This window comes from Clytia hemisphaerica, unplaced genomic scaffold, assembly GCF_902728285.1.
Source record: "Clytia hemisphaerica strain Z4C2 unplaced genomic scaffold, Clytia hemisphaerica genome assembly, whole genome shotgun sequence".
Classification (NCBI taxonomy): domain Eukaryota; kingdom Metazoa; phylum Cnidaria; class Hydrozoa; order Leptothecata; family Clytiidae; genus Clytia; species Clytia hemisphaerica.
Genome location: NW_027103761.1, coordinates 413,971 through 440,263, shown reverse-complemented (window position 1 = coordinate 440,263; position 26,293 = coordinate 413,971). Strand labels below are relative to the sequence as shown.

The 26,293-nt window shown below is 34.7% G+C and overlaps 3 protein-coding genes across 5 annotated transcripts; all 3 read left to right on the top strand.

Moving 5' to 3' along the window:
- Positions 1-373: 373 nt before the first annotated feature.
- LOC136805629 (biotin--protein ligase-like) lies at positions 374-13,178 on the top strand. 2 transcript variants are annotated; one of them, XR_010846429.1, is made up of 2 exons: positions 374-452; positions 5,074-5,159. XR_010846429.1 is itself a non-coding variant. In XM_067062204.1 (2 exons), exon 2 carries the CDS (start codon positions 12,061-12,063, stop codon positions 13,093-13,095), a length of 1,035 nt encoding a protein of 344 aa, XP_066918305.1. In that variant the 5' UTR covers positions 383-452; positions 12,045-12,060; the 3' UTR covers positions 13,096-13,178. The 2 variants fall into 2 exon arrangements, 1 of the variants encoding a protein (XP_066918305.1); XM_067062204.1 differs by lacking the exon at positions 5,074-5,159 and adding an exon at positions 12,045-13,178 and having other exon boundaries at positions 383-452.
- Positions 5,204-9,832, top strand: LOC136805645 (probable pyridoxal 5'-phosphate synthase subunit pdx2). The gene is made up of 3 exons (XM_067062221.1): positions 5,204-5,243; positions 5,780-5,952; positions 9,428-9,832. The coding sequence occupies exons 1-3, from the start codon at positions 5,204-5,206 to the stop codon at positions 9,761-9,763; spliced, it is 549 nt and encodes a 182-aa protein (XP_066918322.1). The 3' UTR covers positions 9,764-9,832.
- Positions 13,179-14,283: 1,105 nt separating the features above from the next.
- LOC136805621 (P2X purinoceptor 4-like) lies at positions 14,284-26,081 on the top strand. 2 transcript variants are annotated; one of them, XM_067062195.1, is made up of 12 exons: positions 14,284-14,475; positions 17,373-17,515; positions 18,139-18,286; positions 18,767-18,884; positions 19,180-19,266; positions 19,834-19,975; positions 20,747-20,832; positions 21,104-21,148; positions 21,731-21,821; positions 21,970-22,035; positions 22,614-22,715; positions 25,758-26,081. In XM_067062195.1, the coding sequence occupies exons 2-12, from the start codon at positions 17,417-17,419 to the stop codon at positions 25,872-25,874; spliced, it is 1,101 nt and encodes a 366-aa protein (XP_066918296.1). In that variant the 5' UTR covers positions 14,284-14,475; positions 17,373-17,416; the 3' UTR covers positions 25,875-26,081. The 2 variants fall into 2 exon arrangements, with proteins under 2 accessions (XP_066918296.1, XP_066918295.1); XM_067062194.1 differs by lacking the exon at positions 14,284-14,475 and having other exon boundaries at positions 17,261-17,515.
- Positions 26,082-26,293: the final 212 nt, after the last annotated feature.

Here is a 26,293-nt window from a genome sequence, read left to right as displayed (position 1 = left end):
CCGATGGGAAATTTGCCCACTCCCTTTAGAGCTTTAGCGTGGGCGGCCGCCAATCCGCCATCGGAATATCAGATAAACTTATTACCCGAGAGTACGTGACGCACCGGACATCGCGCTTGCGTCGTACGTATAATCGTATATTCAAATCAAAAAATTTCCATGGTGATTATGTTTCTTTTTGAGACATTAAATGATTTCTTTACGAATAGAAAGAAAATAGTCTCAGCTGAGCATGCGCATTACGGTCTTCGCGCCGATTCCTATTTTGAGAACGGTGTATTTAAATTTATCCGGTTACTCCTTGGTCCGGGCACACTATTATCGCATGTAAACAAAAAAGATGGTAGCCAAATTGCATAATTTTTTTCAAATCCATCATTTCAACACTTCACACGACTCTGACAATACACTATATGCTAAAGCTGCTTATACTTATACAGCAACTCTTCATGGTAAGCTACAGTAAGAATTTATCTGTATACAGTCTTATCTATTCTCATTAATCTGGCTTATAGACCTTTTTTCAAAGAGGCCACCCTGTTGAATAATTATGTAGTCCAGCAGAAAAACAATGATAAAACCATGCATAATTATTACAATATACATGATACAGTAATTATGCATGGCTCTATCATTGTTCTTATGGCTGGACTACATAATTATTCAACAGGACGTCCTCTTTGAAAAAAGTTCTATCCTATATCTCTTTGACATTTTGTTAGCTAATTTTTATGTACCAGAGTCAGATGATACCCCGCCGCTCTATGACGGATCGATCATCGGAACGGCTCGATGACGGATCGATATGTGATCGATGATTACTTAACGATCCGGATAGGAGATTGATGGAAGATTCAGCCATTAAAAAGTCTTGAGTATCGATCCTTCGTTGATCAATTATCATCGAGCTAGTATTTCAATCGAGTATATCGATTCGTCATCGATCGTTAATCGATTCGTCGTCGATCGTTAATCAATTCGTCATCGATCATTAATCAATTCGTCATCAATCATTAATCGAGTAGGCACCGATTATAAATCGATTATGCATCTATCATGTATCGATCATACAGCGATCGATAAAAGATGGATGATAGATCGATAAATAATCGACAACTAATCATAAGCTTAAAAAATCTTGAGTATCGATGATCCTCTATCGATCTCCTATCCGGATCGTTAAGTAATCCATCTATCACATATCGATCCGTCATCGAGCTGTCCGATGATTGATCCTATCGAGTGCGGCCCGGGTCTGGAATGTAGGACAATGTAGGAAATTTACACTAATTTTTTTGGGATAACCGGCATGGCACATGATTGGAAAGGGTGTCTTGTGTTTAGTCACGAACTGCCTAACTTTCCAGAGCTTATTTTACAACTAATCAAGTCCTCGTCCTTTTCGGCTAGGAAAGTGACAAAGTAATCTTCGTCAGTTTGGGAAATATTGTATGTTTCCCTTTCAATACAAAGAAAGAGAAGTGGGAAAAAATGATTGTTCACCAATCTTGGGGATTTGCCAAACTCAAATTAAATTGGCAGCAGAGGTGCAAACTCTCACGCATTGGACATGAGACTCGCGCATTTCCAAACTGTCTCACACACATTTTGAAAAGTTTGATTTCTCACGCATTTTTTATTATTTGAGAAAAATTTCCCTGTTTTTCCAATTTTTTGGAAAAAGTGTCCCCAGCTTTCAGACTTTCAAGCAGTATAGACCTAACTCTTCATACAAAAATTACAGGAAACACATATTTGGACTTTTGTACCCTATACTGCACGCAAGCACTTAAGCTAACAAAAATCAGTTTTTTGAAGTTTGCAAAAAAACGCCACATAGAAGATCTTTCAAATTCAGTATGTGAATAGAGCAGTAAAAAATACAACTTTTCTATTTTTCCTTTTTTTGCAAAAGTTCTAGGAATGAAAATAAAGGGATAATGATAATTGAATACTATCCATTGATGATCCGCGGCACTATCGTAAAGCTAGAATCGCTTCGCTACTCTTGCTTGAGAAAATGATTGACAGATTGAAGTTTTTCACCCGCGCAGGAGCTTGCAGGCGTTTTACGAGCGTTCTGCAAGCGTTCTTGCCACGCTAAAATGGTAGACTGAGCTGTGGTAGATCATTTCGATGGAAGTTGTTGGAATGTTTGCAAGCAACAAGGCTCTTGACAGAAAATCGTTTGTTTTATTGTCAATGATGACAGTGCGGTTATTAATTTTGTTAGATCTGACAAATTGATGTTTGTAAGTGCACTTTATAGTTTTGATTCCCATTGAAGACTCATATTCTGGCTTTCATGTTATTAGATGCTCTTTTAGAGTTTAGAGCTAGCCTGTCAAGAAAAAACTTTCCTGATTTTTCAAAAATGTCTCCTTGATTTCTGGATTTTCCGATTTTGGAAAAAAAGTTTGCCCAATTTACAATTTTTGGAAAAAATTCCCGATTTTCGATATCAGAAAAATCGGAAAAATCCGGCGATGATTTAGGATTTGGCTTCGAAATTGTTATCTCACTATGAATATATCTCAAGTTGGCAGGTCTGTGGCAGGTTTCATGAGTTTTCCTGTGGTATATACCCGGATTGAAGAAATAGATGAAAGACTAAAAATTCACCCCTGGAAAAGGCAAATAAGAATTCTTAGAAATATGTGGATATACCCTGGAAAACGACAAGATTTGCAAACGACCCCTTGGAAAAATTCTTTACATATATTAATTTTCCTGATTTTTCAAAAATGTCTCCTTGATTCTGGATTTTCCTGATTTTGGAAAAAAGTTGCCCAATTACATTTTTTGGAAAAATTTCCCGATTTTTGATATCAGAAAATCGGAAAAACCGGCGATGATTTAGGATTGGCTTCGAATGGTTATCTCCACTATGAATATATCTCAAGTTGGCAGTCGTGGCAGGTTCATGAGTTTTCCTGTGGTATATACCCGGATTGAAGAAATAGATGAGAAAAAATTCACCCCTGGAAAATCTAGATTTTATTTTGTTCAAACCAAATGCTCGTGAAAGTCCAAAATTTTATTATTCAATCACAGCAATATCATTTTTTTTTTGTCCAATCAAAAATGCTGTATTACAATTCTTTAAAAAGAAGTATCCAATCAAAGAAAAGCTCTCTCATCCAATCAGAAAGGATTCTTTGATTGAAAAAATAATGCTCGCATCCAAATTTGGCTTCGTTTGAGACTAAGATAAGAAATAATTCAACCCTTAGATAGAATGAACCATTACAAATAGTTAATGACTACTCGTTTCCAAGGCGCCGAAAAGCCCATTAGCACCAAATTAGGGCCATACATACAAAGCAATCTCATTGGGCTGTTCCATTAAATTTCTAGGGATGGACAAACCTTTTTTTAAGCAAATAAGAATTCTTAGAAATAGGGGATACCCTGGAAAACGACAAATTTGCAAACGACCCCTTGGAAAATTCTTTACATATAACCTTACAAATAAGGGTGGACAAACTTTTAAACCCCTGGTGATTTTAGAATAACGTTACCCCTGGAAAAATGAAAAAATACTCCAATACCCCCTGAAATTCGTCTCTGACCCCGGAAATGTTATCCACCCCCATCGTATGGGATAAAATGGAATGGCCATGGGTTGAAATGAAAAAAGACTTTCCAATGGAGGAATTACAGAAGCGACTGAGAAGAAGACCACTTGCGTTTTTATACAGATTATAATATAAATCTCGATGGGTGATACTTCTGTCAATGTGTATCTTCACTCCCGTAATTTGCTAAATTTGACACCCTCTTTAGAGAAGGATAAGGAAGGTTGAAAGCACATTGAAATTTAGATCAGAGAGGAATAAATATTTGTCTATCTATTCCACCTTCTATTATTCCGTCTCTAAGAAAGGTGTAAAATTAGAAGGGGATGTTGATAGACCAACCGACTTATGGAAGTTATGCTGGAATAGATTGAATAGAAAAGAGAAAAGAGAAAAGAGGTAAGTCCAGCCTAGAGCCTTTGGCAGCTTTCAAGGGGTGTAAAACATGTGAGAGCTTATTTTTAACAAAAAAACACACAGATTCCCAAGCGTTGCATTTGGGTGTCCCCAAAATTAGCTAGGGAAATTGGCTTTCCGCAAAAAATTTCTCTAAACAAAACTCAGAAAATGTTGAATAAAAACTTTTTGAATGTTTCATCAAAGAGGCATTAATAATGTGTATTTCAATAACCAACATGCATGATTTGACATTAAAAGGCACAAAGTTTAAAAATATATTGTCACCAAATGAAGCCATCCGTGAAATCAAGTCCCCACAAAATCTTATAGCCCCCACAAAGTCTTATAGCCATAGCGCAGCCCGCCTGCTATTGGGAGGGGGTAACACCCTCCAAAAAGTCCAAAAAAGTTGGGGCTAAAGATGTTTCAAATATTTGGGGGACCTAATGTACTTGGGGGAGCTGAAATATCATCATTTGACGTGGGGGCTGAATACTTCATCTTAAATGGTTGGCTTTACTCCAATTAAAGCTCATGAAGCTGAAAAATTTTTGCTTGTGCCACAATATTTTTATATAAAATGAACAAAATATTTTATCTTAACCTTGGAACTCCAACACAATTTACATTGAATAACCCTTTTTTTGTGGAACAAACTTTTAAAAGTGTTAAGGGTAGAAAGACAGAGCTTCCAGACGTTGTTTGACATGGTTTGGTCTCTTACCATGGCAAAAGGAGAACAGGAACGGCAATAAAATTAAACAGTTTGAGGTCTGACAATTTTTCCAGCAGGACAAATTTTCAGGAAAAGCACACTTTTTAGAAAGATCTAACGAAAATTATTTTCATCATCTTATCAAAATTAGCTTTTCCGATTTGCCAGTAAAGATCAAGTTACATATAAGGAACATGTTTCGTTTGCAAGCTGAATGAAATTAAACACTCTCAAAGACAAGTAGCTGGCGTTAAGGAACAGCTCTAAATTTCTAGTTATTGTTTGGTGTTATTGGAAAATATGGAGCAGCTCTCTATTCTAAGCTGACGATTCGGAACATGAATTTTATAATTTATTTCTGAATATTGTTGTTAATTTCAGTCAGACGTTCTAAAAATATACAAAGGAAATGCCGAAAATAGGAGTTTTAGCAGTGCAAGGCGCGTTCAGTGAGCACATTATTGCATTCAAGAAATCATGGTTGGCTTGATCTACAAGATAAAAAGTTGATATGTGGAATGAGAAAGCTGATGACATCACAAGACATGCTGGTATCGTCTTGCCTGGCGTTTGGTTCTTTTTTATAATGTACCTTGAATCGGTAATCATGGAGGATTGTTTTCTAAACGATTTCTTCAATACCATTGTTTCTTATTATCAATGTCAATAGATTTTTAAAGACCCTTTCAGGGATTTTTTTAAGCTATTTTTGTAAACTTAGATTGAGTTTCTAATATGCCTGAAAGGGAATTATCTCAGCAAAGCTGTATATTGATGAAGCTGGGGGTTTGGTTGGTGTTCAGAGGGCGAAGCTCGCAAAAATATTTTGAATATGTAGATAATAAGTAGTTATTGTTGCTCATAAACAACAAACAAAGTTTAATTTTGCTAGAAAAATATCTTATATATTTTGGATTGAGTTTCAAATACTCAATCTTAGATTGAGTATTTTGGCCGACATAGAGACATAAAAAAGGCCTAGAAAAATCCCTGTCTTTCCTAGCAATTTTGTCAAATCAAGGAAGTTGACTTTCACTCCAAAACTTCGGAAAGTAGACATAATGAAGTTCCGATTTTCAAACTACAGGTGAAAGTACAACAGCTGGTCGTATATTGAGTCGTGATCATTTCGGTGACAAGTTAAAGGAGTTCATTCGTGGTGATCTGTCAGACAAACGCCCTTTTGTTTGGGGTACATGCAGTGGGTTGATCATGCTGGCAAACGATCTTGAAAATCAAAAGCAAGGAGGACAATACCATGTATGTTAAATTTTGTCTCTTTTTTATTGTTTATTTTTTGTCTTTTAAAATCTTAACATTTAAGTATTGAATCGATGTAAAGTCGAAAGGAGTTTCGTTTCAATAATTTATACGAAAAATAAACGATGATTTTGTTTATTCTTAATTGAAATTTAAGTTGAAAGATACATTAAAGTTGGTTGTAACAAGATATAATTCATACAGCTGTTTGGTTGTTAGTGGTAAAATCAGTCTAACGTCACTTTCAACCAATCAGCTTTTGGTCCGTATGTAAGTTAGAAGACATTGCAATATGAATATGGTAAGGCCAATTTTTGTACACCTGTCCCGTCCGTACCTAAAAATTCTCCCAAATTGCTAAACCTATTTATTTGGTGTATACTCTATGATGAATCACGTATGGCTCCTCTATATTCCTTTTTGCAGACTGTAGGACCCTAGAGGTGTGGTGAGGTTTCTCATTTTAAACAAAATAAAAACTGTTATTTCTACAAAAAAGAGACACTTATAAGACTAACTTACTCTTAAAATGTTTCTACAAAGTATTCTAACCAATCTAATCGTTTTTCTGAATTACATTTCTGGTTGAGGGGTAGCTAATTTGCGTAACGGAAGGACAACTTTCAAATTTTAATTAACCATTTCTAAGGAAAAACTTGTTTCAAAATGATAGTTTAATTTTAATAGTCAAAAGATCGGTAACCTAAAATGATGAACTAACCGAACTAACTATAAACTACAAAGCGCCTAAAATTGTAAATATTAGGTATGATCGTAAAGAAGGGACAAATTCTAAAAATTTTCAAAATTGAAAATAGCTCTTTTGGCCCATCAAGCCTCATCCCAAGTTTCCCTAAAATTTAGGTGACCCACTGTAGGTGACCCCTGAACCGAAATGTGAGTTTGTTTCAGTTTCTTAAAATTTATATTGAGCATTCAAAAAAAGACGCGAAAACGCGTCCTATGTACCTAAGGTTTAATGAGACCCCGGTAAAATTGTTATGGTCAAAACAACTTCGATAACTCCTAATTGTCATTGTCGCAGTTTGAGCAGTGTGGGGTCTTTCAAAAAAAGCAAAATTTGTTAACCCTTTGACGCGCAGATTTTTGAAAATGTGAATCATTTTCAATAAACTTCCAATTCTCAGCGTTTTTGTAAATTTTTGGGCAACCATGGAAAGGTAATCTAACTCTTTCAAAAAAGCATGGGTTTCATCCCTTTTAAGTCTAGGGCGGAGACCCAGCTTTACTTGGATTTGGTGTTTCAGGACGCGGAAACACGTCTATGAGCCTACGGTATGAGACCCCGGTAAAATTGTTTTATGGTCAAAACAACTCCAATAACTCCTAATTGTCATTTTCAGGTATTGAGCAGTTTTGGAGTCTTCAAAAAAAATCAAAATTTTTGGTTAACCCTTTGAGCGCGCAGCAGTTTTGAAAATGTTGAAAAATTTCAATGATTTTTTTTTGAAATTTGAAACTTCAAAATGGCGTAAAAGCTTGTAGCTTTTGATTCAGACACTCGTTTTGGTACCAACCTTTGGAAAGGTAATTCTATACTCTTTCAAAAAGCATTGGGTTTAATCCCCTTTAAATCAAGTCCTAGGGAGCTGAGACCCAAGCTTTGGGACTTGGTATTTTGGCTGTTTCAGGACGCGAAAACACGTCCTATGGAGCCTAAGGGTTAATGAGACCCCTGGTAAAGATTTTTTTATGGTCAAAACAACTCCGAATAACTCCTAATTGTCATTTTCAGGTATTTGAGCAGTTTGGAGTCTTCAAAAAAAATCAAAAATTTTTTGGTTAACCCTTTGAGTAGTTTTGAAAATTTTGAAAAATTTCAATTTTTTTTGAAATTTGAAATTTTAAAATGGCGTAAAAGCTTTAGCTTTTGATTCAGACACTCGTTTTGGTACCATTGGAAAGGTAATTTTATACTCTTTCAAAAACATTTGGTTTCTTTCCCTTTAAATATAGTCCTAGGGAGATGGGACCCCAGCTTTAGGACTTGGTAGTTTGGCTGTTTCAGGACGCGAAAACGCGTCCTATGGAGCCTAAGGGTTAAGAGATAAAAAGAAGTCATTGTAGTGTAGCAAATGTGAGAACAGTCTACAATAGGTCTTTCAACAATGCAATAACTTCAGATATCTTGGCTTTGAAGAAAGAAACACTATAATGAACATCCAAGTCCCTGTAACACTCCCTTTTAAAAAAGGCGTAACGGAAGGGACATCCATAACGGAAGGGACATCAAATTTTCCAAGGAGATAACTCCCACCACATCGTTAATATTAAGTTTAAATGTACCTGCAAGTAAGAAGTCTAATGAGGGTAGTAGTCAACCACAAGGAAAAGTTTTTAAGTCGAAGATTTGAGATGCTGTTCAATTTAATGTTTGCGTAACGGAAGGGACAAAACCAAGGCACATTTCCAATGGGAAGGACTGTCAATGAAAAAACATGTCAAAAATAGAGGATAATGGTTTGGAAATTGAATTTGGAGTAATCCCAATGGTAACTTGTGAGAATTTAACATAAACTATAGCTACACTCATTTTGTTTTATAAGCATACGGTAAATTTCGGCTGAAGCTCACTATGCTTAAGTAAAGCTCAATTTTGAGCCTCGACTATGCTTAACCCTATGCTTGGTAAAAAAATTATGAAGGGGGGGGGTAAGTTTTTTTGTACATTTTCCCCTCTCTTTAATCTTAAGAGATATGAAGACATTCTATTGCTTTCGAATGTTTACCATATGATATATGATATATGATTCTTTCTTCTGTTATTTTCTGAAGTTTTGGAAATTATGATTCTAAAAATTTCTTTGGTTGAGCCTCAAGGTATGCTTAGCATATGCTTAATTTTTCTGGAAATTTGAGCTTCAGTATGCTTATAAACGTTATGCTTATAAAACAAAATGAGTGTATTTGACAAAGATTTTCTTGAAAATGAATTTGCGTAACGGAAGGGACAAGATCAGAGTCGCAAAACATGCTTTTTAGAAAAATGCAAAACCTGAGCAACAGTGAAAAAAGTATTTACTCAAAATATTGTGAAAACTCGCTCCTATCAATATTAGGTGGACTGAAAAAAAATTGAAAGTGAATATTTTGTCCCAGTTGAAGAAAAAACAATTTTGAATCTTATTTTTTTTGCATTTTCGTAGAAAAATGTGAAATTTAGACTTCTGCAGGGTCTGTAAGAGGAAAGACTGTCCTATTGCTGGCCAAACTCTGATTGTAAGGGCACTTTCTACCCCAGATCAATAATCAATTGGAAGTTTTGCAAGTTTAATGCTAGTTTTCAAGATATGAGCAGTAAAAGTCAAAAGCGTAACGGAAGGGACAGGTGTACCAAAAATGTGGCCTTTACCCATATATCATGAATTTACTAGCTTAACAACCAACTTTTTAATGTAGTCTTTGTCTACTGAGAAGCCTTTTAATTTTCTGGCTATTTGACTTTTAACTAAAGATTGGTGGACTCGATGTAACCGTCTCACGAAATTTCTTCGGTCGCCAAATCAACAGTTTTGAAGCTGACGTCACTCTTTCCGAAGACGGCTTAACCAAAGGAACTGACGACGGCAGTACTTCCTTCCACGGAGTTTTCATAAGAGCACCAGCTGTTGTTTCTTGTAATAAAGAGCAGGTTAAAGTTCTCGGTACCATTATGAAAGAGGAGAAAAGTACGGAACCGATTATTGTTGCTGTTCAACAAGACAACATTGTGGCCACTTCATTTCACCCAGAGCTGACAGAGGATTTGAGATGGCATACCCATTTCTTGAAAATGGTTCTCTCGCAATAATGAATGGGATTTTGATTTTGGTTTTGGCATACCTTATCGGCCAAAACTTAGTCTCAGCCTTAATTTTAGTCGGCCTTAATTTGAATAGGCCTTAATTATTAGTTGGCCCTAATTTTAGTCACCACGTCAAAATTTAGTCACTAAGGGCCGACTTATAATTAAGACCGACTAAAAATTTGGGTCATTTCTAAATTAACAAGCAGATGGAAATTAGGAGAAAGCGTAAAATACTGCAAAATAAGAAAAGCTTAATTTTAAACTTTTAATTTGGCCCAAATCTTTAGTCGACCCTAATTTTAGTCACCAAGCCAAAATTTAGTCACTTAGGGCCGATAAGGTATGGTCGATAATGTATGGCTTGATGTATGTTAACTCTCTGTGTTCGACTGTCTAAGGACTAGAAAGTAATACTTTAGAATTTTATCAGATTTTTATAGTTTTTTTTTTCAATTGAGTGTGCGAGTGTATTTTATGAATTTGTAAAGTTTGGATAATAATATGATAATTTAATGAATTTGATTTTATAGCAAGATTTTTAAGCTGTTAAAAGAAGCATATGTACGTTTCTTAACCCTATTAGCCCCAAGCTTTTTTGACTTTGGTATCCCCAGGGGGGGGAGGGGTAGAATCTACCACCCTCGATTATTTTTGATCTAGAAGAGCTATGGTCATGAAATTTGGTACAGATGTTCTCCATCATGAAACAAATTTCCAGGAAGAAAAAAAAAATTGATGACGTCATTCAAAAACCGATGACGTCATCACAAAATTTCCACTTGTCGGAAAAAAGCCCAAATATATGGTTTACTAAATTGTCTATTACAATCGAACCAATAAAGATATTTAGATTCTGTTTAAAGATTCAGAAAGATAAAAGGTTGTTCTTTAACATAATTGCCGGTTTTGAGATTTCAACGAAGACTTTTTCTTAAAATCTATGCTGAAGATGAGTAAAATTTTCAAAATTTGATGACGTCATAAATGATGACATCATCATTTTCAATTTTTTTTCTTCAATTTTTCAAATTTATATTGTCAATGCCTATCACGTGTCAAAATTTGAAAATGATTCAATAAATAGTTCAAAAGTTATCAGCACTTTAAAATTTTGAGTTTTAAGCGGTTTTAGCTGGGTTTTATGTCATGTTTCACAATAAAGCCATAAAACCGGATCTGAGCAACCTATGACCCTAAAATTTTGCACAAGTACTCTTAATAAGATTTTGTTAAAAGTCAGAAAGTTTCAAGTCGTTTGAAAAATTCTTCTCAGAGATATTCACAAAAGAACTCCAGTGTGGTAGATTCTACCCCCCCCCCTGGGGCTAATAGGGTTAAAATAAAACCTCTCTTGAATCTTTTGGTACACTGCCAGAATGCTAATTAGTTCTGATTTCTAAGAATTTAGCGTATTTCTTTGTATGACGTCTCAAAATAGCGATTTCTGTTTATTTTTTTCTGACATGTTATTGCAAGTTAATCTTTAGATGTTTGCTGACAATTCTATTAGCAAATAATTTTGTTTTCCTTTTGCTAGAACGGTGGATTAGGATAAGAAACGGCCTTCCTTTCTATAAAGAAGGAAAAGCTCTGCATTTGCCTGGAATTGCGACGACTTTTATTAGCTTAGAAATCTAAGCTGGTTGATTCAGTCACTAGGGCTGGGCTTAAAAAATTGTTGGTTTGCCGTCACCCGACCCTAGATTTTGGAGGTGGGTCGGTCGGTCGGAACTTTTTTTTATTTTGGCGATTTATGAAATTTTCGTTCATGGAAGGGTTAACAGTTTGTTTATATTTAGGTAATTTTGAATAAAAAACAGAAGTGCTAGCAGGGAATTTACAATTCTTATGCTTGAGACAAACAAGATACGAGTTTTGATTTTTTATTGTTTGAAGTTTTTAAAGGAAAAAAAATCTTCTTTAAAATGGCAATAAATTTTTTTGGGTCGGCAGGTTTCGAGGTAGGGTCGTTCGGGTGACGGCAAACCAACAATTTTTTAATTGCAGCCTAGGATAAATCTGGTGGTAAGTTGTGACTGAATAACTAGTTCAGTATTCCAAGGCAAACTTAGTATCCGTGAATATAAAAAATCTTTAAAGCTCCGAAAACGCTATATTGCCTAAGCCGTGTGTCTTATAACCTTGTGAATACGGGTTAGTTAACTAGGTTAGACTTTTATTTAAATATGAAATATTTCTGCTTTAAACTGTTCAAAGCTAGGTTCTTCATGTATAAAACTCAAACGTCTTCTAATTAAATATTTTATCTCCACTTACCTTTCAGAAGTATTAATGTAAAAATGGATGGATACATTCACTGTGAAAGCGAAATAACCTCAACACAATTTCATAATGACATTGCTCGACATCTTCAAAAGAACAGATTGTATGGTGATAAATTTACTTTGTTATTCATAAGTGATGATGGAAAGGAAGATATCTCGAAGGAAGAAGAAAATATTGTTGTTTTATACAGAACGAAGACGAGAAACGACTTTGCGAGTGACTATTTCGATCAATTAAAAACGCTCGAATTGGGACACGTTTTGATCTATATGAAAAACATTACATCAACTATGGACTTAGTGCATTTACTCCGACCCATTGTCTCCACTAGAATGTTGGCAATTGCTGAGAGACAAACAAGCGGACGCGGTAGGAGCAACACAAAATGGGAATCGCCTCTCGGATGCGCTATGTTTACTTTTAACCTGGAATATGATTTGGATTCCCCTCTTGGGCAATATCCAGCTTTTTTGGGCTACTTAACTGCTTCTAGTATAGTTCGTGCCGTCCAGGATTTGACTGAAGGTGTTATTCAACTAAGAATTAAGTGGCCCAATGACATTTTCGCGCCTGATTGCTCGACCAAGATTGGCGGAACGCTACATGACGTCATACAAAATGGTAGCGGAGCTGTGATAGGTGTTGGGTTTAACGTTGCGAACGAGAAACCGACTGTTTGTTTGAACGCTTTAATTGACGAATGGAATATGAATAACGGTCAAAAGACACGACAGCCAATCACCATTCAGCAGTTCGTGTCCTGCTTCATGAACCACTTCGAGCGTTTTTTCAAACTTTTTCAAAATGGAAAACGTGAGGAACTTTTAAATGTTTATTTAGCTACTTGGCTTCATCAAAACCAAACTTTCTCTAACCAAATCGATGAAAATATAAATCCATATGACGTCATTATCAGAGGTCTGGACAAGAAAGGTTGTTTATTCTGTGAGAAGGTTTTAGACCAATCTGAAGAGAGTATTTCACCACATGGTCTTTCGATGGATGTTGTGAAACAAATCATCCATAAAAAAATCTCACCCCCGTCTTAATAAAAAGTACAGGATTCGTGATTTCGGAAAAGTCCCAAGAGAATCAATAAAGATGGAAGGATAATAACTTTTATGACTTTTTATCGGACTATATTTTTAATATTATCAAAATATTTCTTATATAATTTTCACGAATTTAATCCGACATATTAAATCTCCAATATTGAAACTCATTGGCTTGATTCGGAAATTCACCAGGTCAAATGAAGTAATTCATTTTTTTATTAATCTTAATAAGAAATCTTTTTCAAACCTTTCAAGATAAGGCATAGGAATCTTTGATTTCCAAAGTCTATTATCAAGTTCAAACATAACGAAGGGAGTCTCTTTCGTGTTGGTCAAACTTTCAAAAAGCCAGCAATCTCGCAGCTTGTTCTTTCGTCATTAGGAATCAAAATAAAGAACGAATTTCATTATATTTGAGTCCTTTCTTTTTTCCGGCTAATTTTAAAATGAAAGAATTTTAAACGTAAATCGAAAATAAATTTATCACGATTTTTTTTTTTTTTTTAAGTTTATGAAACGTAAACGATATATAAATTTTCAAATAATCAGTAGATTTGATTTTACGTTGATTTATAAATATTTCCAATATCTTCAATAATATTTTTGTGATTATTTTTATGATTATTTGAATCACCTTTTTGTATATTTAAATGGATCTTTTTGGGAAGGGAAGATAAGGCTTTTTTACCTTTATGAGGTTTTCTACAACATAACCATTTTGATCAATTCTTTACTTTTTTTCAAATTGAAACATTTAACGTCGAGAGAAAAACTAGAAAAAGTATTTTTTTTCAAGAAATCGATAATTAGGATAGAGGTAATATTAGTAAGATTTAGCCTTTTAAATCTTTTCTATTTATGAGGCCCCCAGCGGTTTTCGTGATGGCGTGATTGCCGTTTTTCAAGTTCGCGATTTCGTGATTTAAGATTTTAAAGTGCGTGATTTGCGTGATCGGACAAACGTGATCAACGTGATCGTGATAGAAAGGAAATTTAACTCTTGATAACGTGATTTGGATTTTTTTTGCGTGATTGAGTGATTTGAAAGGTGAATGGGGGACCTCATTTATGTCAATAAAGACTCTTGGCTTGTCGACAGGTGGACAGACACACTCCTATAATTACAAAGGCCGTATTTTGGGTTAAAAATAATAATTAGATTGAATTCTTCTTGCTAGATCTACTGTAATTTTCATTGAAGAAGAAATTTAGGACACGTCGAACAAAGGAGATGACAGGATGCGCTAAAGTGAAGAATTTTGGTTATGACTTCTTGTTTAACTACCAGACAGTGAAATTGGCAGAAATCAAAGACAAAAAGGTGGGCTTGTCATTCCGTGTCATACAGTTGGCTATTGTTTGCTACATCATCTTGTAAGTTCACCTTTGTTTTATATTATGTTTTGTTAACTGGTTTTTTATTGACGCGGTCTTTAAGGTGCCTTGGTATAGTGGTAGTCGACCTTGGCTTCTGTGCAGGAGGCCAGGGTTCAATTCCCACTCATGGAAGTTCACTTGGCCCTTCGCCCGAGTCAACCCATGCCATGTGAGGGGAATTGGGTAGTCAGTTCAAGGTGCTGACGGGACGCTCATTAGTAAGCGTCTATAGTTGCGAGAATAGGCCTCTAAAGCCTCCTGCAACTCAACCAAATAGAAATAGAAATAGAAATTTACGAGCTTTTACGCAATGATTATTTTCGCATAAAGACGAGCTTACACAGCTCAGAGTTTCCAGTCGTTAAAAGGATAATCAGTTAGATATTTAGATTGCAGAAACCTTCTGTCGTCCTTAGTAAAACTTCAAAGTATTTTTGTGTAACAATTTTCCAAAATCGAGATGTTAAAATTTGAAATTTTTGAAATGGGTTCTTACACGGTTTTTACGTTGAAATTCTATTGTTTTCATCCTAAAAGCCAAAATTTTGTAACTTAGATATCTCGACTTTGGAAAATAGTTAGGCAAAAATATTTTGAGATTTTGCTTAGGACGATTTTAGAAGAATCCAACATGCCAAATATTAAGAACCATCTGATTATCCCTTTAAGGAAATTCATTGTGACGTCAGTTTCAAAGAGACTGGACACAACGCTGATATCATTTGTCTTCATTTTTCATGCCCCAAGGTCAATTTCTTATTACGGCCCTCACTAACTGCTCATTTATTGTATTACACTTTTAATCTGATACTTTTGAATTTTATACCTTCCCGTCAACTTCAATTCAATTTACGCTCGATTGTATTTTGTTTAAAAACTTACCGATTTTAAAACTTATGATTATTCATGATATGCACCATTGCAATGTCTTCTGACATTACATCAAAGACCAATTGACCACCACACCTTTTGACCAATAGCGTTGAAGCTTTGCTCGAAAAAGTACGATCGAAGCGCGCGCAAGTGGAGACCGACCTTAAGTGACGTTAAATCAATCAATACGTCACTTTCAACCAATCAGCTGTTGGATCCGTTGAAGACATTACAATGGTGCATATCATGAAGATTCGACCTCTTTCAGCTATGCGATTATCTATAAAAAAGGTTATGATTAAGTTTATGATTATTGAAGATTCAACCTCTTTCAGCTATGCGATTATCTATAAAAAAGGTTATGATTAAGTTTATGATTATTGAAGATTCAACCTCTTTCAGCTATGTGATTATCTATAAAAAAGGTTATGATTAAATTTATGATTATTGAAGATTCGACCTCTTTAAGCTATGCGATTATCTATAAAAAAGGTTAAAAAAGGTTATGATTAAGTTTATGATTATTGAAGATTCAACCTCTTTCAGCTATGTGATTATCTATAAAAAAGGTTAAAAAGGTTATGAAGGTTATGATTAAGTTTATGATTATTGAAGATTCAACCTCTTTCAGCTATGTGATTATCTATAAAAAAGGTTATGATTAAGTTTATGATTATTGAAGATTCAACCTCTTTCAGCTATGTGATTATCTATAAAAAAGGTTATGATTAAGTTTATGATTATTGAAGATTCAACCTCTTTCCAGCTATGCGCGCTTGTCTATAAAAAAGGTTATGATTAAGTTTATGATTATTGAAGATTCAACCTCTTTCAGCTATGCGATTATCTATAAAAAAAGGTTATGATTAAGTTTATGATTATTGAAGATTCAGCCTCTTTCAGCTATGCAATTATCTATAAAAAAGGTTATGATTAAGTTTATGATTATTGAAGATTCAACCTCTTTCAGCTATGCGATTATCTATAAAAAAGGTTATGATTAAGTTTATGATTATTGAAGATTCAACCTTCTTTCAGCTATGTGATTATCTATAAAAAAGGGTTATGATTAAGTTTATGATTATTGAAGATTCAACCTCTTTCAGCTATGCGATTATCTATAAAAAAGGTTATGATTAAGTTTATGATTATTGAAGATTCAACCTCTTTCAGCTATGCGATTATCTATAAAAAAGGTTATGATTAAGTTTATGATTATTGAAGATTCAACCTCTTTCAGCTATGCGATTATCTATAAAAAAGGTTATGATTAAGTTTATGATTATTGAAGATTCAACCTCTTTCAGCTATGATTATCTATAAAAAAGGTTATGATTAAGTTTATGATTATTGAAGATTCAACCTCTTTCAGCTATGCGATGCGATTATCTATAAAAAAGGTTATGATTAAGTTTATGATTATTGAAGATTCAACCTCTTTCAGCTATGCGATTATCTATAAAAAAGGTTAAAAAAGGTTATGATTAAGTTTATGATTATTGAAGATTCAACCTCTTTCAGCTATGCGATTATCTATAAAAAAGGTTATGATTAAGTTTATGATTATTGAAGATTCAACTCTTTCAGCTATGCGATTATCTATAAAAAAAGGTTATGATTAAGTTTTATTGAATTGAGATTCAACTTCTTTCAGCTATGCGATTATCTATAAAAAAGGTTATGATTAAGTTTATGATTATTGAAGATTCAACCTCTTTCAGCTATGCGATTATCTATAAATTCATTATGATTAAAAAAGGTTATGATTAAGTTTTATTCAACTTCTTTCAGCTATGCGATTATCTATAAAAAAGGTTATGATTAAGTTTATGATTATTGCAAGATTAAATTCAACTTTCATTATTATCGCTATTATCTATAAAAAAGGTTACGATTAAGTTTATGATTATTGAAGATTCAACCTCTTTCAGCTATGCGATTATCTATAAAAAAGGTTATGATTAAGTTTATGATTATTGAAGATTCAACCTCTTTCAGCTATGCGATTATCTATGAAAAAGGTTACCAAGAGTTTGACACAGCTATCAGTACAATCTCTACCAAAATGAAAGGAATTACACATGTTGATTTCACTGGATTCAATTCGTCACTATTCAATGGATTACAAGTCTACGATGCTGAGGATTACGTCATCAAACCTAAGGTTCGTTTGCTTATCTGAAGCCAAGCCATAACATTTTTTCATTCTCTGGATAAAAGCAAGTTGGTAATTTACAACATTTTTGCTTGTGACACAAAGCCATAGCATGTTTTTTTAATAAAAACAAAATTTTTAAGAACATAAGGCGGCTTCGATGGCTAAATTATTAAGAACAAGTTAAGAACATTTTTTAAGGCTTTTCAGACCCTAAAACATCTATTTTATTGCAAAAATGGACAAAAATATTCTCACAAAATGGTGAAAATAAAAACATTTTAAGAACATCCGAAGGCTTCAAAAATTTAGGATGTTCTTATAAAAAGACGTGTACAAGACATTGAAATTATTTCACACAGATAATGGACCACTCACCATTTATGGTTTTTTATTTGCCTGTTTTATGATGGTTTATTTATCTCTTACAGTTTGTTCTTAAAGATTTTCTTTTTCTGAGTAAACAAAAAAATGGTTTTTTTTTCCACTTTCTGACCAATCTTACTCCACATCCGTCTCAATTCAATGTGAAAAAGCTTGTAAATTAAAATTGATGAGTAAGCAAACGATATCACTCTTATCTTAAAATAATACCTTTGAAACTTACCGGTCTTTTGATTTCTTTTTACCAGGATGGTAATTCATTGTTCGTCATGACAAATATGGTGATAACACCAAAACAATACCAAGGAAAATGTCCTGAAGATCCGGAATCATATCAAGCACTTTGTAAAACAGACAAAGATTGTCAACAAGAAACTTCCAATAAATATGGGCACGGTAAGATAACAGAATACGACTATCTCGAGCATCCCATTAAAGGTCCCTTAAAAGAGTTCATTTTTCTCTGCTCTAATATGGATTTCTTTATAAAATTAGGATTCCACAAATTTCCGTACAGATGGGGGGGGGGGTGGATGAACCTTTTCAAGTCAAAAAGAGATTCTTAGGAGTCTGTGAAGACCCCCTGGAATACGGAAAAATTTCCAAGAGAACCCTTGGAAAAATTATTTTAATACCTTAGAGTTACTTTGAACGAGCTAAAGTCAGTGTTTTACACCCCTGGAAATTTTAGAATAACTTTTTACCCTGTGGAGAAATAAAAAAAAATACTCCTTTAGACCGCCTTGAAATTCTACTCGGATTACTCCCTGGAAATGTTCGTCTACCCCCTGTATGGATATAAAATGGAATGGCCCAATGAACATCTGTAATTCCTACAGCAAGAAACACAGTTTAACAGTGATCTTTTATCTCCAGGAGAACGTACAGGACGTTGTGTACCATCATATCGTAATTCAACATTGACCGTATGTGAAATTCATGGCTGGTGTCCGACTGAAGATGATAGACTTCCCATGATTAAAAGCAATGTCAGGTAAGTATTTGATGTCGATGATTCTAACGTAGGCTACTATTGGTAAAAGCATTGATTTCAAAGTCCCGAAGTGGTTGGATCCGAAACTCCTGAATTGGAAATGAAGCCACTTATTTCCCATTCAGAACACGTGACCCGTGTGTTTTTCAAACAAAATTTCTAAATATTGGGCAAACTTAAGGCTTCACTTTCTTTTGCTTGAGAAAGGTTGAAGATTCGTCTCTAGACCATTCGGGGCTTCAAACTCAATGGGTAAAAACACTTAATTAATTTTGACTTTTCAAAATGTTCTTAGCACGAATATTCCATTGTTGGAGGGAACCAAGCATGCTACCGTGTTGATCAAAAATCAAATTGATTTCATGAAGTTCGACGTTGCAACGTAAGAGTCATTTTTTCATTTATTTTTCTTTAAATAGGGGGCCAACCCTTGGATCCGTACCATCGTGGGACGCAACCGTGATTGGTCCGAAAGTTGATAGGATTTTGTGACATTTTTGAGAGGGGGACTCACGAATTAGGGGAATCCTATCTACTTTGAACCAATCACGCGCGGTTGAGCCCCTAGAAAGATGCCACGAATCGTAAGGGTTGGTCGCTACTTTATGCTTTGTGTCGCTTTTAGACAACGTGGCTTCTTATCGTCCGATATCTACCCTCTATTTTCCAACTCCCCCAGCCCCCAGGACCCCCGTTAATTAATTTTTAAGACTATTTTCAGCTGTCAAAGAGAAGGCCCCTTATTTTTCTCTAAATAGGCTGATTTTAGTCTATATTTACCTTAATTTTTGGGTGTTCAGAAGTACAATTTTCAACCCCCCCGGCAGTTAGGTCCTCCCCCCGGTTTATTGGAATCTCGAAAATTCTACCCCCCCCCCCCGTTTATTCGAACCCCTCGTTTACTGTTGGTACTACAGTTTTACACTATCATAATTATTTAATTTTTTAGTTACAATATTCCGAATACTAACAACAGAACATATATGAAAAAATGTCGTTATAATGCAAAAACGGATCCCTTGTGTCCAATCTTTCGTTTGCAAGACATCGTTTCAAGTTGTGGCGACAATTATACTCAAGTCGCATTCAAGGTATCTCCTACTCTGTCATAGTTTCCTGTTTGGTTTAAACCCCCTGTTTAATCAAACCCCCTTAACGGCCAATCCCCAAGGCCAAAACTTCGTCGGGGAAAATTTTTGTCGGGAAAAATTTTCGTCGGGGAAAAATTCGTCACTTGCCGGTAGTTGGTAAACGCATTAAGGCCGGGGGAAATTTTCGTCGGGAAAAATATTCGTCACTTGTCCAAAATTTCGTCACTTTTCCCCGACGAAGTTTTCCCCGATAAGGTATATATAAATTTCTCAGACCCATCTCAATAACCGAGGTCCTGAGCCCTGAGATAAATTTTTGACGGGAATGGTATCAAAATATAGCATGCTATATAAACTGAAAACTATTTTTCTTTTTAAAGAAGAAATCGCTGGAAACGAAAGAAGGAAACAAAAAATACATAAAAATGATGAATTTCATTGGTAAAAAAGTTCGAAACCCTCTGTATAACCACCCTTCCCCCTAAATGCCGAACTCCCCCTAATACTTGAGACCTTTTCGAACCCCTTTACAGGGTAGTCTGGGGGATTTGAAGATCCCCCTAAACATAGGGGGATACAAGTATGTTACAAGTTTTCGGGCAGTACACATACTGAATAAGTTTTAGTGGACGTCAAACTAAAAACCTACATTTTGGGGTTCACCTACATTTTGGGGGTGCAGACAGTGTAGTAAGGTTTTTGTTACACAGGACAACTTCGTCAATACATTTTGTACAGAAAATATCCTTAACCAATTATGTGTTTTTTCAGGGTGCAATTTATGGCATCATCATCGAATGGAAATGCAATTTAGATTACTCCATTGAAGAATGTCTTCCAAAGTATCGATTTAAAAGGTTTATTCTTTACATTTTATGATTTGGTCTTTTTTGTCATTGAAAAATTCTTCTCGCTTAATACATTCCGATCGGATGTAGCCAGGACAACACCCCTGTCCGCTTGACGGATATGTTTTCCCGACTTAGTTACCGTATTACTTCGAATAAACACCCCTCATAAAAACCAACGAACTTAATAAACGCCCGGATCGTTTATTCGAAATAACCTGGTATTTTGTGCTCCATACCTTCTGCATGACATTCGAAGTCAAATGGCTTTCTTTTGTAGGTTGGACAATAGTCGATCATCCATATCAAAAGGCTTCAATTTCAGGTATTTTTTTTCCTGATTCAACATTATTAGTACGGCGTCAAATTGACGTTTGCTAATAAATGTTTAGCGTTCATTTTGTCGAGTTACCTTAAAATTTGCTGGGCCTTATTTGATAACCATTTCTCAAAAAAGTTTTTCATTTTCTTCTTTCGAATGAGCCAAAAGAATTCCACTCCGGAAGTTGTCACGGGTCCTAAAAAATGGCCTCCTAGAATATTATATTAGTACATGTAATTTGCAAATCATCTCCAATAATCCATATCTATCATTGGTCAAAAGTTCAAAGGTCTTATTAATCTTGAGATTTTAAGCCAGGATGCTTCCCCTATTAAAAAAATAGGAAAATGCTTGTAGGGTTAAACATCCATATAACTTATGCAATTTTTTCGAACTTTTTTTTTAAAGTTGCAAAGATTCTTTATGCAAAGTGTAAACAATTCGGAAATAAATACTGGTTGAATAAATAGTGTAATAAATACTAGAGCAAATAGACAATCGACGAAAAAAAAACAAAAAAAGTAGACCAAACGATAGACCTGCAAAATACCTGAAAAGGCCATGACCATTTTTTCGAACTTTTAGATACGTCAATTATTACGTGGAGAAAGGGAAACGTTATCGAACGCTCACCAAAGCTTTCGGTATCAAATTCGAATTGCTCGCCCATGGGAAGGTAAAGAAAATCTTCATTTGAATTCTGTTTCAGCCAATCTAGGTCGAAAAAATCAATTTTAGAATTATCTAATTGGAAAATGTTATAAATTCTCTTTGCTTTTGAAATCTTTTTGCCGGGAGATTTTTATAATTTCATTATTTTTCAGGCGGGGAAGTTCAACATCATCCCGTTACTAACAAACTTGGGTGCTGGTATTGGATTACTTGGTCTGGTAAAACACTTTCTCACTTAAGAGAAGTAAAGTCTGTCTCAACATAATTTGCAGCGGAGGTTTGATAATAATCCACTTCTGTTTATCTTTTCAACAAGCACAAAACCGCTATCTAATTCAAATTCGTTCAAAAGTTATAGCCTTTTTTGTCTCCGCTGCAAATTATATTGAGACAAACTTTAATCCAAAAATCACAAAAATTGATGAATTTTTTATTTCAATCTTTTCCGATGGAACAGAAAAAAAAACGGTTGTGTCAGAAAGATTTACACGTTTTTTATAAGAACAAACTATATAAAAACATAGGCTTCGATGGCTAAAATCTTAAGAAGAAGTTAAGAACATTCTAAAGGCCTTGCAGACTTTAAAATGGGTAATTTCTTAAGAAAATGAGCAAAAATGCTTACAAAATGGTGAAATTAAGAACATGATATAAACATTTTTAGGCTTAAAACTCAAAAAGTTAAGAACACCCTAAGGCTTCAAAAATTTTAAAATTTTGGATGTTCTTATAAAAAAACGTGTACACTACCGAGGTTGTAAGAACTTAAAATTATTTTCATGCTTTCTGTCGGCAGGCGACGCTTTGTTGTGATTTCATCGTGTTGAACTTGGTGCCGAAAAGAAACGTATACCGCGACTACATCTGTGCAGACGTCACGCAGGAATATGAAGAACACGTAAGTTACTTTTTGTGTTTTCTTGGTTCCTTTGAACGAAAAGGGTTGCGAATGTCTTTGCTATTTGTTAATTTCAAAGGGATAATCAGATGGTTTGAGATATTTGGCAGGTGGGTTACTTCTATTTCCAAGAACAAAACCTCAAAATATTTTTGCCTAACTATTTTCCAGATTCGAGTAATTTCACAATTTGAAATGACTGAAAATGGGTTCTTACATGGTTCTTTCGTTGTAATTCTTACTAAAAGTTAACAAACTTGTAACTAATTTATCTCGACTTATGAAGATAGTTAGGCAAAAATATTTTGAGGTTTTGTTCTTGAAAATAGAAGGAGCCCACATATCAAATATCTCAAACCATCTGATTATCCCTTTAAACATTTAAATTACAAAATTACAGTAGTCTTTGTAACTCGAACCTCTATAACTCGAATGTCTCTTTAACTCGAACAAACAAGTTTTCTCGTTCCTTCACTTATTAATGCCTTATAAATCAATCTTTATAAGTCGAAGGCGTACTGGTATAGTGGTTATCGTGCTTGACTTCTGTTCAGGAGGCCCGAGTTCGATACCCACTACTACGATTCACTTGGCAAGTAAATGCTCCTTCGCCCGGGTCAACCCGTGCCATGTGAGGGGAATTGGGTACTATAACTCTGATACAAGAATATGGGTAGATATTTCAGACATAGTGGTGTGCTGAGACACTTAAGAGGTTCTACACCTGCGAGGACATCCGTTCTCCCGTGTAGTTCGAGTGTCGTGGTATACACCATGGCTCGGCAGCTCGCATCTGCAGGGTTGCAATGTCTGCTTGCGCTGTGATTCCTACTCCATCGTGGGTAGGACCCATTCCGATGCATCGGAGGGCATATCTATCTATTAAGTCGAAATTTTCTTAGCTCGAACAAATTTGTGTTCCCATGAGGGTTCGAGTTATAGAGGTTCCACTACATACGCATTTTATATGAAAACAATGATATTCATAAGACTTTCTATTTCTAATAACAGACAGTTTCGAATTAGTGAGAGTACATTCTTTCCCAAACATTTTCTCAGTTCTTTCAAAGTTAACCCCTAAAATAAAAGTTCGTTCTTTGTTTTGAAATTCGACTTTTGTTATGTTGCTCAAAGGTTTTATTTTTACATAAGTATTCCCGTTTCATATCAGACACATATTTCATATCAGGACAGTGTCTGCTTATTGTTATATTGTGCTGAGATAAGCACAAAAAAAATTTTTCTTTCTGCTCTCTGACCAAACTTGCTCCAAATCCGTGTCAATTCAATGCGATAAAGCTTGTGAATTAAAATTGATGAGTAAGCAAAGGATATCACTCTTATTTAAAAACAAAAATAACTGGAGGATCCCTTTAAGTCGTTGCCTTAACTTTATTACCTAGGTGTGTTCTGAGAAATAGTTTTTCATCACACGATGACGTCATGAGTTTGTTTTCGACACCTAGACTACAAAACATTTTTCGAGATTCTGCCATGCCTGTTTCTTTGGCGATACTTTTTGCTCGGATTGTTTTTTTGAACCTGACTAACTTCATTTATTTGGATAAGTAATCGATTGATTGTTTCAAAGGCTTTTGAAATTTTTATGAATTCAAAATTTCTTTTGTGTGTGGTTGAAATGTTATGACATATTAGAAACGTTGAAATTTTATGCAATGATAAATCATTGAGTGGGTCAATTTTCGAGAAGAAGATAAAATAAATATCTGTTTTTCATGAAGAAATTAATGACTCGTGAAAAGACTATTTTCATTTGCATATAGTGTTCATATACTACTGAAGTTTTATTTTTGAATTTGGAAAAATCGTTTTGCTAAAATTTGTCCTATTTTGGTGCTTGATTTTCTCTTTCCGATCTTAATTTGTTCTTTTTCAATTTTTTGGTTTTTTAAGGTTTTGTCAGTATTATTGAGGAGTGATATAGTGTATATCTTTCTTTGAACTTCAAATATGACAACTTTGTACTTCACTTTTATGTGATTTTCTGTAAAGAAGACTTTTACAGATTTCAGAATTTTTGGTAGAGTTCGTTGTAGTTTGGTTTTTCATCTTTTTTTTTCTCCATAAGCAACATTTTTACTCCAAGCCTAGCATGTGCCTAAGATTACATTGTTCTTTAAATTAAAGGTTTGTTTTTAAATAAGAGTGATACCGTTTGCTTACTCATCAATTTTAATTCACAAGCTTTCTTATATAGAATTGACATGGGTGTGGAGCAGGATTGGTCAGAAAGAGGAAAAGAAAATAATTTTTTGCTTATATCAGCATAATATAATAATAGGTAGACACTTGTGTTATTGTTATGTGTCTGATATGAAACGGGAATGGTGCTGTTCATCCTCTAGCGAAAAGACTTTATCTATAGTTTCTATAGAAATTCAATTCGATTCAAACCAATCAAACACCCCTGTCTCACAGCCTTGGTGGAACTTTTTTTAAATCCCAATGGGGATAGAAATTCTATTGTTCCAAGGTTGAAAATCCAGTGGGGATGCTTTTGGAGTGCAATTTTTAAACATGTAATTTCGAGTGCGAGGATGAAATCAAAGTCAATTTCCCAGTTGGGCTCAAATTCTAGGGTATTTTTCCCATCGGGGATGAAATTTTTGCAAAATTTTCCAGTGGAGCCGGGGTCCCAACGGGTCTGTGACACAGTGGTGTAATTACACGCTTTTTTTATAAGAATGGTGTAAATCAATTTCATCATGGATATTTGGACTTTTTTGGGAAAATCATCTTTACAGCATTCTTAGGTTATAGGATCAGACTAGATTTAATATTTAGTACATTTTGTGAAAGGAGTGAGCCTTACTTGGGGGTAATTGACAATTTATAATTGAAAATGCTCTGAAATGGCATTCTTAGCTTGAGTAGCAAAATTCCACGAAGGTGATATTCTTAGCATTATTTTTATTTTTTTGGCCATTTTCATCATGGAGATTCTTATAAAGTGTATTTTTATAAAAAAAGCGTGTAATACATACCTTTTTATTTTTGCACATTTTTCTTGATGTTCTTCAGTTGAGAGAAGCAGCGAAGGAAGAGAAAGAGGAAGCAACCCGTTTGAAATTGATGATGGTCAACAAGTGTGCTGTTCGATCGCCTCACACTGCACGCAAATTACTTGAAATGCTTTGAATTGCTCCACCTACTCCTCCATTTCATGGATAAGATTTTCTATGTTATTTAAAGTCGATTGCCACACACTGCACGCAAATTACTTGAAATGCTTTGACTTGTTCCACCTACACCTCCATTTCATGGATAAGATTTTCTATGTTATTTAAAGTCGATCGCCTCATACTGCACGTAAATTGCTTGAAATGTTTTGACTTGCTTCACTTAATGCTCACCTCCATTTCATGGATAAGATTTTCTATGCTATCTAAAGGGCTTGTCCTCTCACTTCAAATCTTTAGTGTTAAACGTGTTTTAATCGATATAGATCAGTATAGATACATTTTCAGATCTTTCCTCTAAAAATGGGAGGATGAATATGTTTCATTTCAATGCATCAGATATTTTATCCATTTTTGATAGATGTTCAAACTTTGCCT

Coding starts and splice junctions, on each gene's coding strand:
- LOC136805645 (XM_067062221.1), top strand. CDS start 5,204: ATGTGGAATGAGAAAGCTGATGACATCACAAGACATGCTG. Junction 5,244..5,779: donor TGACATCACAAGACATGCTG/GTATCGTCTTGC, acceptor TTCAAACTACAG/GTGAAAGTACAACAGCTGGT. Junction 5,953..9,427: donor AGCAAGGAGGACAATACCAT/GTATGTTAAATT, acceptor TTTTAACTAAAG/ATTGGTGGACTCGATGTAAC.
- LOC136805629 (XM_067062204.1), top strand. CDS start 12,061: ATGGATGGATACATTCACTGTGAAAGCGAAATAACCTCAACACAATTT.
- LOC136805621 (XM_067062194.1), top strand. CDS start 17,285: ATGCGATTATCTATAAAAAAGGTTATGATTAAGTTTATGATTATTGAA. Junction 17,516..18,138: donor ATTACGTCATCAAACCTAAG/GTTCGTTTGCTT, acceptor TCTTTTTACCAG/GATGGTAATTCATTGTTCGT. Junction 20,833..21,103: donor CCAAAGTATCGATTTAAAAG/GTTTATTCTTTA, acceptor TTTCTTTTGTAG/GTTGGACAATAGTCGATCAT.